Source organism: Typopeltis vanoorti, chromosome 20, assembly GCF_054136105.1.
Source record: "Typopeltis vanoorti isolate ZY-2024b chromosome 20, IOZ_Tvanoo_1.0, whole genome shotgun sequence".
Lineage (NCBI taxonomy): Eukaryota > Metazoa > Arthropoda > Arachnida > Uropygi > Thelyphonidae > Typopeltis > Typopeltis vanoorti.
In genome coordinates this window covers 100,362,504-100,374,726 of record NC_143568.1, presented here as the reverse complement: position 1 = coordinate 100,374,726, position 12,223 = coordinate 100,362,504, and the positions used below count along the sequence as shown (strand labels likewise).

The 12,223-nt window shown below is 37.3% G+C and overlaps 1 protein-coding gene across 2 annotated transcripts in view; it reads right to left on the bottom strand.

Annotated features, from left to right (window-relative positions):
• Positions 1–11,839, bottom strand: part of Hsdl2 (Hydroxysteroid dehydrogenase like 2) — a 96,029-nt gene extending 84,190 nt beyond the window's left edge. For both annotated transcript variants that reach the window (XM_090410646.1, XM_090410648.1), the window contains exon 1: positions 11,423–11,839. In XM_090410646.1, coding sequence (XP_090266772.1) covers positions 11,423–11,436 — 14 coding nt within the window. In that variant the 5' untranslated portion in view covers positions 11,437–11,839. The remainder of the gene's footprint in view (positions 1–11,422) is intronic.
• Between the last annotated feature and the right edge of the window lie 384 nt (positions 11,840–12,223).

Here is a 12,223-nt window from a genome sequence, read left to right as displayed (position 1 = left end):
CTCTCAGAATCTCTCTTGTTTATATTATTACATGCTATGTTTACAAGAAAGTCAAATAACATTTATTTACATTGCTATGAAATGTACACGAATTTAAACATTAGGGAGATTGCTTTCTCTATTCTTCTATAAAACTCTTTAGCAAAATTTAGAACCTTTTTTCTTCAACTTTAAAATACTTTCTTTAACACAAAATGTTAGCTATTCTCAGTTTATAAATTTTACTTAATCAACTCCAAGCTTACTCGCAGAGGTTACCTAAATCTCTCTGTTATCTTTACAAATTTGATATCAACTTCTAACATGCCAATTGCTTCTCTTAAGGACCTTAACCTTATTAAACATTTATCTTAAGTTTTTCTAATACAACTATAAGAGAAATTATATAAAAGTTTTGAACTTACAAAGGCTCTGTATCTCACAATTAGTCAAAAGTCTTTCACTAAAAGTTCTATGGCAATTCTTTCATCTCAGATCTTCATCTGGAATTTTGGCTTCAGCTATATCAATTGGGAATGTAGCAGGACTCGTACAGTTCCGGAAAAATGTTATTCTCCCATGGCGAAAAGAAAAACTTATGAGCAAAGGTACTTCATAAAATTTGCCTTGCTTTTTCTCCTCTACTTGGGCTTGTCAAAAATGCCTGGATGACTGCTGTCTCAAGTAGCTTGAATTGCAGCCTCTAAGAAACTAAAAATGCCGACTCCAAGAAAAATGAAACTGTTGTCAACTATCAATCAGGATCCCTCTGGACTGGAAACTTTTCTCTTCTATTGTGTTTGGGACTTCTCCTTTAGGCAATTTGAAAGCCTCTGTAGCCTAGAAGTCGTTTCTCTCTAGCGAAGTCTCGAACCGAGAAGCTCCTTTCTGGAAGCAGAAAACTCTCTCAACCAACGTCTGGAACCGAGCAGCTCTGTCTCTCTTCGGCAACGTCTGGGACCGGGCAGCTTTAGCAATGTCTGGGACCGAGTTGCCTCCTCTTTGACAGTGTCTGGAACCAGGCAGCCTCTCCTGTCTCTCTGTGGACGTCTCTGGAACCGGGCCCCATCTACTTCTGCAGCAATCTCTGGATCTGTGCAGCCCCTTCTGTTTGCTTCAGTCCCTTTTTATTACACCTCCTCTGAGACCTTGCATGAAGTTTGGCAACCTCCAAAGAATCAGTATGATTCTTTCATCTTAAGTTTCAAGTTCGGCATGCCTTTTGTTCTCCTCCGCTTTCCTTTAATTGAAAGTTGCCAGCCATCGGAAAGTTGTTTGAATCTTTCTGGCTGACTTAGCAGATGTTTACACTTAGAGCCTTCAAGCCTTTCTCATACAAACAAATTTTAATAACAATCTTTCTAATGCCACCATGTAGATGTATTGCATGTAGCTTCGTCGATATAAACATTGCCTTTGTTTTTAACACTCTAACATATTCTTATTAAGGCAGTATATACAGTTAACTTCCAGAGTGTTATTTACAATAACATCTAAATCAAACTATACAAAGACAAACAAAGTTTATTTTTACAATATTCACATGGGACTTAACCTAAGTAAACAATCGAATGTAATGTGCTTTGGAATATTTAAGCTTCAATCGAGTTTTTACAGTACCATACGACTGGTTACGTAGCAACAAATGTTTTGTAAGAAAATTCATTTCTGCGCATTAAAACTGTTCACTGTTTCACTTTAGATTCTGGAGGCAAGCATTTAGCCTGCTCTCACTGCAAAATTGTAAACAGCCGACAATATACAATTTTTTTTTATTTTTATTTTTTTTTTATTTATTCGGTGTATCCGGCCTTATTTATTTTAATATTGATCATTCTAAGAATTTTTTGTTTTTATGATAAAAATTTTGTTTCTTAAAAATGAACTTATGACCCGTGCCTCGGTGTCCCCTTCGTAGCGGTGCTCGCATGCTTTGCATGCTTGCTTCCACCAGCCCTGGGGACACACTATCACACACAAAGCTCATCCAACCATGCCTTAAACTGATTCAATATGTCTACATTCACAACACACGCAGGCAATGCAATCGATTCACCAACAATTTTCCATGTAAAGAACATTCTGCTTAGTTCTCTGCTCACACCCTTCTTATACAGTTTCCAGGGATGGCCTCTTGTTCTACTTTCCCCATCTCCCATTCTATAAAAAATGTCTTCCGTGTCAACTTGATAACAACTCCTGACTAACTTATGTGTTTCTATCATATCCCACCTACTCCTATTCACGAGGCTTGCAATTTGCATTTTTTCAATCTGTCTTCATACTCCACATTCCAAAGACCACTTACTACCTTTGTGAATCTTCTCTGGACCCTTTCTAATATATTCTCGTCACCGTGAAACCTCGTGACTAAATCTGTGCATAATAATCCATACAAGGCCTTCTCAAACCCTTATACAATGGAATCACAATCTCTTTGTTTCTGTATCAAGATCCTCTGCATCATTGTCATTATCCAATGTGAAGACTTAACAACTTGTGCAATGAATTTAAGGTCCTAGTCCCACACCATCACTGCCAGACTCTTTCTCCTCTACCTCCTTTAAAGTTTAACCCAACCAAGTGTATACTTTGCATAATGTTGCTTACCAATTTTCAAAACTTTACACTTTGCAACACTGAATGGATAGTTCCACTTATCGAGCCATTCATACAAGATACTCAAGACATCCTGTAAGGCTGTAACATCTGCTTGACGCTGCACTGCTCTCCCCAATTTTGCATCATCTGCAAACAGCTGCATATCACCAGTTAAACCTACCCCAATATCATTAATGTACAAACTGAACAACAATGGGCCCTGCCTATTACAGACCTCTGTGGCATGCCACCAGTGACCCTCCTCCTTTGGGGCACTGCCCCCCCCCATATACAATTTTCTGATAACTATATCACTGCCAGTTATTACCAAGATCCAACTCACTAGTCTGTTATCTAATCCTATTTCATTCAGTTTATTTAACAGCTTGTTGTGTAGCAGTCTATCAAAAGCTTTTGCAAAATCTAAGTATAGCACTGTATATCACCCTTGTCCAAGACATTTGTCATCTTGTTGTAGTTCGTTAGTAAGTTAGTAAAACATAATCTCCCTTTAACAAACCCAAGCTGGCAGCTACAGAGAATACTGCTGTTATCAACCCATTTCTGTATCCTAGTTCTTACCAATCTTTCCAGTACCTTAACCACAACTTCAGATATGCAGATTGACCTATAATTTGTAGCCTTATCATCACATTTATGCAGTGGAACAATATTACCTTCTTTCCACTCTCTTGGAACCTGTGCTGTTATAAGACTCTTATTAAACAGGCATGCAAATGCTACTGCCAATTCCCTGGACCATTCCCTTAAGACATGTGGTGATATGTCATCAATCCTATTGCCTTATTGATATCAAGCTTACTTCCTCATATACATCCTGCTCTCTCTCACAATCAAGCCATTCTCTCCTATTTCCAATAGACTTGAGCTTTTCATAATTTCAACCAGATGAGGATGAAACACCCTCATAAACTGTTCACTGAATATCTCAATGTCTTCTGCAGAAGTTACCATTCTACCATTTTCATCCATTAACATCATCTTATCATAATCATTTTCCCTTCTACTTGCCACATATCTGAAAAACTCTTTAGGGTTTTTCTTGGCCTGCTCATACTATAGTTTTGCTGTTATTACCAACTGAGTCGCCTTCCTGGCCTGCTCTTTATACTCCTCATGCAATTGATTGTTACCATTATTCATCCTGTGTTGCCTCCACAATATCCTTTTCTTCCAAATTTCATGCTTAATCCCTTTATTCATTATTTGACACTTTATTCAGTCTTTTGACCTTCGGAATACTTTCACACATCAATGTTGTTAAATATCTTTTGGTCAGTTCCCACGCCGCATTTCTCTCTCTCCCACTTAACACCTCATTCCATTCTATAGCTCTAAGCTGTCCCCTAGTTTTCATAATCACAAGCCTTGAAATTCCACATATATCCTTTCCTCAGAGAAGTCTTCATATGGCTAGTCATGACCCAGGTGATCACTTCACGATCGCTCTCACCAACTGGAGGGAAGTGTAAAATCCCACTCACAATCACATCCTCTGATGAAATGATCAGATCTAAAACTCTTGATCCTCATGTATCCTCCTTCACATACTGCCTGTAATAGTTGTCTCTCAATAGCTCAAGAAATTCATTTTCCTTATTCCTAAATGCTATCTCTTCATTCTAATCTATACTGTCATAATTAAAATCATCATAATAATCACCTTTCCCTTGTTCACTAACAGAAGTTGCTTATACATTTCTTCATCACCACCCTCCACATTCTCTGACCTATAGCAGCATCTGAATAAATATCTCTTCTTGCCAACCTTCACCTCATGCCATGCTCATTCAAAACCATTGCCACTATTTACATCTTGCATCTCCACTTTGCGTGGACATAATTCAACAGCATCCCCCCTTTCTATCCTCATGTCACATGCTTTCATTTCTATTCCCATCAGGATATCATCCTTATCTGAACCATGTTTTGCTTATTCCAACAATTTTTGGGTGAGTAAATCAATCAATGAAACCATTTCATCTCCCTCATTTCTGATGCTCCTGGCATTTGTAAATAAACACAGCAATTCACTTTTAGGTCTATAACCAGTCTTGCCCATGCTACTTGGAGGTTGTAATTTCCCCATACCTAACCATTCCTAGTTGCCTTTATCTCCATTTAACCTATTTATCTCTTCAGACTCAACTGCATCCCTAGTCATCCCATTCCCTTACACACATTCACTACTACTTCCAACATCCACTCTCCTTATATTGTGTCTCCCTGTCCACTCTGACTCCACCCGTTTCCCTGTTCATCTTGCATTCTCATTCTATTATCACTCACAGTACTACTATTCTCATTTACAATAACTTCAGTCTCACTAGTTCCACTCTCCCAATCTCTTGCTTCACTTTTACTTCTTCGGCTATCTTGCTCACATCAATTATTCCTTCTTGTAGGAATGGTCTCTCTAACTGACTCACACCAAATCCATTCAAGTACAACCTGTCATGTTTGTATAATTCTATTTTTCCTTTAAATGCATCCCACACATTCATAAACTCCACTCTCTTCTCTTCATAGAGAAGAGAGTGGAGTTAATGGCAACATGCCATTTACGATCTCTGCTCTTCGTCTCAACTTGCCATTATCATATCGAGGCAACACACTAACACTAACCACACTGTTATCTTTCACTCTCCTCAACAATCTACTGATATCCATTCTTACATGCTCTTTATATCCTCCATACAAGGCATTTGTTCCAACAACCACCACCAATCACTTCCTCATCTCCTTCTCTTATCAAATGCATCAGAGCCTCAGTAGCTCAGTCGGCATAGACCAGATGTCTAGGAATAATTGAATTTTATTATTATTATTATTAAGTTACTACTTATCCATATTCATTTTCAAAAGATCTTTTCCATACATCCTAATGTTTCTACAATATTCTCAACTTCTGCAACTTAAAATATTTTGGTCGAACTTAAAGAACAGTCATTATTCAACTAAATGAATATAAAAAATTGCTCTAGCTGCAGACCTGTGAATCTGTTTTTGAAATCTACCACAGCTCTACAACATTCTCCTAATCCAAATGAATATGGCTGACTCCTAAAAATCTGGAAGGCTGTCAGTGGAACAATCAAGATTCACCCCCCTTCCCCACCTATCATACTGATAGTTTGCCAGGTTAGGACAGTCAAGTTAGTCATTTTGAAATGAGCCTGTTTGTCTTCCTGTAGTGCCTCTGTGTACATTATCTCATATCTTTGTGTCTATGGAAATGCTTTTATGACCAAGGTGGGGAATGCCCTTGTAGCTCAGTTAGTAATGATGATGTTTGAAACTGACCTGTGAAACTGTTTTTGAAATCTACCACAGCTCTACAACATTCTCCTAATCCAAATGAACATGGCTTACTAACTCTCCTAAAAATTTGGAAGGCTGTCAGTGCAACAATCAAGATTCACCCCCCCCGCCCCACCTATCATATAGCCAAAAGAACTGGGTTCAAATCTCATCTAAAGAGATTAAACTTTTATAAAAGGCTTTTTAACTGAGTTAAGCAAATCTCATATGGAGCTGGTAGGGTGTTTCCTCCAGAAAACTCAGGTATTTATCTCAAATAACAAGAAAATTAGCCAAATGAACATAAATAACTAACAGACACAATATATGAGCCTCATAACCATAGCTCTTTTTGCTGTAATTCCAAACAAAGACAAAATATCACTAACCAATTAAGTGGATATTGAATCCAACATTATTTCAAAGCCGAATATATAGAAACTGCAAGAGTTTCGTGCCAAATACAGAAACTATAAAAGTTTCGGAAGATCCAAGCGTAAGCAATCTTTTAGGACAGAGGCAACTCGTGGCAAAGGTGGAGTAAGTTCTGATCACATTCCTTAGTATTCTCCATAATGCAAAGCACATCCCCTTGTGGACATGTATGTTGCTATGCATTATAGGAAGGGATTACTACCCCAGACCGGTTTCGACCTTTGTTGAGGTCTTGTCAGTGGAAGCCAGACCCAGATGTAAAATACCCAGGAACTTGGAACTTAATTGGTTGATGGACTGAGTCCTTGACTCTTCATCCCCTCATCTGGATTTTAGTTTGTGAGTGATGGGATTATCGTGGGTAATTTACCCACTCATTGTGAGCATTGTAGGCTGTATTAGCTTTCTCTTGCGATGGAGGAATTCGTGTTTTTATGTTTGAAACGATCTGAGGGTTTGTAATCTTCTGCCTGTTGAATTAGCTGATTTGGATGATTATCTGTGATTGTGAAGAATTTCTCTGCAATGCCTATCATGTAGGTTTTGATATCTGAAGATTGGCTTCTTGGTGTAACTGGATGTTTCTGATGAACCACAGGGCATTAAATGCCATTCTTAGGCATTTGTTCTGGATTGTCTGTAATCTGTTGCTTTTAGCTATGTGACCCCAAGTTGGAGAGGCGTAAGTTAGCTGTGTTCTGATCACTGATTTGTAGAGAAGAATTTTGTTACTTATGCTTAGGAAGCTGTTCCTATTCAAAAGTGGATATAACTGTGCTAATGTCTGCCTTGCTTTAGTGGCAACACTATCTATACGTGTCGTGAAATTAAGGTGTCTATCAAGATGAACTCCCAAATATTTGGTAGAATTGTACCAAGGGATGATTTTACCAAACATTTATATGCTTGTATTCAGTTCTGCTTTACGTCTGGTGAAAAGTACTGCAGAGCTTTTACTTGGGTTGATTGCGATATGCCATTTGGTGTACCAATCCTCCAGTTCATTGACTGCTCTCTGCAGCTTGTTTGTGGCCAGATGTGGATGGAGGGATCTGGCTATAATGATTGTGTCATCGGCATATAGAGCGGTGATAGATGGGGACGATTTGGGGAGATCTGCCATGTACATGAAGAAGAGTAGGGGAGATAGCAGAGAACCTTGAGGGACTCCAGCCGTGATTCTCCTCTCTGTGGATCTGATCCCATTGAATTTTATTTTAAATTTTCTGTTATTTAGGTAGGATTTGATGAATAGAATTAGTGGTAATGGAATTCCAACTTGGTGTAGCTTAAAAATTAGACCATGATGCCACACTCTATCAAATGCCTGAGTGATGTCCAGGAAGACTGCGCCAGAGTGTTGGTGCCATTCATACCCTTGGGTGATATATTCAACAACTCTGTCTTGAATAACATAGTTGATATCTGCTGCTTCTTGAACCCGTATGAGTATAGCCCGTTTGGCTATCTTACCTATGCATAATAGAAGGCTGATCGGTCTGTAATTTTCAGGAAACTGTGCATTTTTTCCAGGTTTGGGAATTAGGAAAACGTCAGCAAGTTTCCATCATTCTGGGAAATAATTTAGCCGAACAATGGCATTAATGATGGCTACCAGATGCATAACTCCTTTGTGGGGAAGTACCTTGAGCACCTTGTTTGTTATTCCATCCAGACCCAGAGCTTTTTGTTATTTGGTTTTCTTAAGATCTCATATATTTCTGTTGGTGACATGGATTTGTTGTTGGATTGGGGTGAGGCGTTTTGAGTTATTTTACACCTCACTCCAATTTCTTTTCTAAGCTGTCTGCAAATGCTTCTGCTTTTTCCTCGTCGTTGTAGACAATATTATATTCACCTTGGATTGGAGGAAGTATAAACCGCTTCGAACGGAGTAATCTCCTCATTCTCCATATTGACTGATCCTCTGTGTTTAATTAGTGAATTTTGTTATTTCAGAGTTCGTTACGGTGATCCTTTAGGGCATACCGAACCTGGTTTGTTGCTCTATTAACTGCTTGTTTATCCACTGGGCCCATTGTTCTCTGATATTGTCTTCTTAATGTTTTTCTTTTGAAAGACGATTTATATCCTCTTGGAGTTTATTTGATGGTGTACGTTTGGTTATATTTGTTATCTGTGTGATCGCTGTCAGTTATTTTTCAAGAGTTTTCACTGCTTGTTCTATATGTTCGGTGGATGTTATATGCAGTATTGGGCCAAGGTTTTCCTGGAAGGCTGAGGGAAGTTGTTTCCAATTTATAAATGTGGTGGTGTTTTCCATTAAATCTTGTATGGTGCCTAGTTGCAATATGATGGGGCTGTGATCAGAACTTAAGTCGTTAATTGCTTGTATTTAATAGCTGTGCACTATGTTTTTTAATATAGCTATATCTAGTACATCAGGACGTCCGGTTGCTCGGCAGTGTGTGGGTTTAGTAGGTCCTATCACTGTTATATTTCGTGAAGTGGTATAAGAGTTGAGTATTCTTCCATTAATATTTCAGTTTCTGCTATTCCAGACTGAATGTTTGGCATTAAAATCTCTGGCTATAATCACTGCTTTGCCAGTATTTAGTATCACATCTAAGTCAGATTCAAGGAGTTTTTTTATTTGGGGGGGGGGGTTGTAGGCGGCTGCATATATCCTGATGCTGCTTGTGTTTTCCATATGTATTTCTATTCATGTAGTTTCCATGTGTTCTGTTTGGGGTTCGGCTATTGAATTATGTTTTATGTTTCTTTTCACAAAGATGGCAGTGCTTCCACCTCTGGCATAGGATCTGTCTGTACGGTAAGTGCTATAACTGTTAATTCTGATTTTGTCACTTGGACGAAGATGCGACTCATTTATGAGGATGATGTCTGCTTGGGTTTCTGCTGCAAACTCCTGCAGCTCCTGTAATTTGTTTGATAGACCATCAGTAAGTGATTTTGGTTTTCTTTTGGCCTTATCCATTAAGGATTAAGGTGCCTTCAGATAATATCCTTGGCTTCTTAAGTTGGGTTGTTGGAGTCCAACAAGTATTTCACCTGTGTGACTTGTTATGTTCAATAGGATAGGTTTGTTGGTTTGCTGTGACTGGTTTGGTTTTGGGTCTTTTAGGAAGGTTGATCTTGTAACTTCAGCATACGATCTTCCATCCGTTGTGGAGACTGTGGTTTGATGGGAGGACGTGCATTCTTGTATAGGTTTACTGGTTTTGAGGAAATGCTATGCAGTCCCTATAATTTGCAGGGTGTGGCCCTCCACAATTTGCACACTTTGCTGGAGACCATCCCATTCTCTTCATGTTCACAAACACATTCACATCCTCTTTGAGCATGACCCTTTCTCATACTGTGTTCCCTGAGTCAACCTGTTTCCCTGTTTGTCTAGCACACTTGTTCTCTCATTCCTTCACTCATGTTACCCACTTCATTCATAAGCACCACTTCAATCTCCCCTTCCTTACTCTCCCACTTTTTCAATCACTTCTTACTTGCTCATATTCATTCTCTGCACTCAATTGTTCTTCCATCCAGCAGCAATCTCTCCAGATGACTCACACCAAAACCATTCAAATGTAGTCCATCATTCTTATACAATTTGTCCTTCAAACTCATTCCACATATTCACAAACTGTACTCCTTTTTTTCCTTACACATTTCTGCTAACATATTCACAATCTTGGCTCTCCAGAATTATAAAGGAAAGCTTTTTTTTTTTTCTGGTCTGCATTTATTATTATATCTAATAAGTGCATGTGAAGATTTCATAGCTTTTGGAGAAAATGAATAATAATAAAAAAAAATATATCTGGATTTTGAGTAAGGATTTACTTAAGTGAGTGTTTGGCTGAAAGCAATAAATTGATTTTCTGAACTGAATTATTCAGATAACAAATGACATTTTTAACAGGCCAGTTTAATGACTCCTGAGAATTCCATGGAGGGAGGGGTCGACAACGACAACAATGTTAAGTAAATTTTTTGACATGATAATATGTCACAATGATAATAATCGTGTATTCAAATGTATTCATAATTACAGATTTTAATGTCTGTAGGATCCTGTTTAGGTACAACAACCTTGAAAATAAAATGCCACTAAGGTGGCATTTTATATGGTTGCGGGAAATAATAAATTTCTTTTATTATATCCTCCAATAAATCCCAGCTATCCTAAAATGAAATGTGTAGTTACGAGATAAACTCGTAACTACACATTTCAGGTTCTTCTCGATATTAGCATTAATTGAAGTCACGTGGGTCATCTAGTACTCTCTCTCTCTCCCACGTTATTAGATTTCAAGTTAGTAGCTCCACTAATTAAAACCCTTAATGACAAAACTGAGTGCGCATGAACATTGAAGGTGTCACGTAATAATTAACACATTAATATGCGAAACAGCAACGATTGCTGTTTTCATCAATAACGAGTAACAGAGACTACTGTTAAAAGCCGTAATGCTTTCTGTGATGTTTACAGTATAATCGAGATTAATGAAAGTTCATTTTCTAATGATTAAACTGGGCAGGTAACTTTTTTAACATTATCAGCTAACGCTTAAATCCGTTAATAGGAGGAATTCAGAGTATTTGATATAATATACTTTAGCCATTCCAAACGGCAGAATTACATCGATTAGAAAAATATCGCCAAGGTAAATAGTGGGCGTGTATATATAAGACTCCCTGGAGGTGTCACGTAATAATATGATTATATTACTTAAGTATAAATAGCTAATAAGCTTCATTTCGGCAATGAAAACGTTACTTAAATTAAGGGGATTTTAAAACTATGTGGGATTTATCCCCTTAATTTAAGTAATGATTATATTATTAAGATTATATTTGGAAACGGCGAAACTTTTATAGTTTCTATATTCGGCACGAAACTCTTGTAGTTTCTCTATTCGGCTTTGAAATAATGTTAGATTCAATATCCACTTAATTTGAATAAGATTATATATATATATATATACACATATGTGTGTGTGTGTGTGCGCGCGCGCTTGAAGCAAGGTGAATAATTGCATACAAACGTTAGAGAAAAAACATAAAACACTTACTGAAACTGAATTATGCATTAAAAACTACTTACCCTGTGTTAATCATGTTAAAATTGAAATGAATATTTACTATTACGATAATCAATAGAGTGCCCTGGGTGAGCTATGAGAATTTCTTTTATTATTTCCTCCAATAAATCCCAGCTATCCTAAACCACCACTTGAACTAACTTCAAAAATTATCGTCCTATTTTCCAGTAAACATCACCCCTCCCTAACAGATAACGAGTGCAAAGTGCGGTGAAAAATAATCGAAATGATATTGAAACAAAACAGTAAAATAAATCCCTTCCGATTACTTTATTATAACTACGAATGTTTATTGAGTATTATAAACTGTTAAGTATTATATTTTATAGGCAGTTCACCATGTGGAACCTATATTACATCTACACCGTATCCAGTGGCGAATTCAGGCTTAAATTTTAGTAAGGAGACGATGACAAACTTATTAATTTTTCTTAAAGAAAGGATCATACATATTCAGTATCATTTAGCCAAATACTAAAGAATAATTGCCCTTGCAACATAAACAAAAAGTTTCGCAAGTGACAGACTGCGGGCTTAGGATAATACAAACTATAGTATATAAATTGTCTTAGCATGACACCGATACCCTGAATTCACCTGTAATAAATTATTGTCCTAAAATTTATGACTAAATAAATAAATACCATAAATGTCCTAAAATTTATCGAATTGATAGATTTCATCAGAGATATGTTTTGAAAACCTATGCCGTGTATGAACTTTCTCAAATTTCCTGCTGCATGGCAAAAATAGATTTAAAAAAAAGTACTGTAATTAGAGTAAACAGCAATAATATTTTTGCT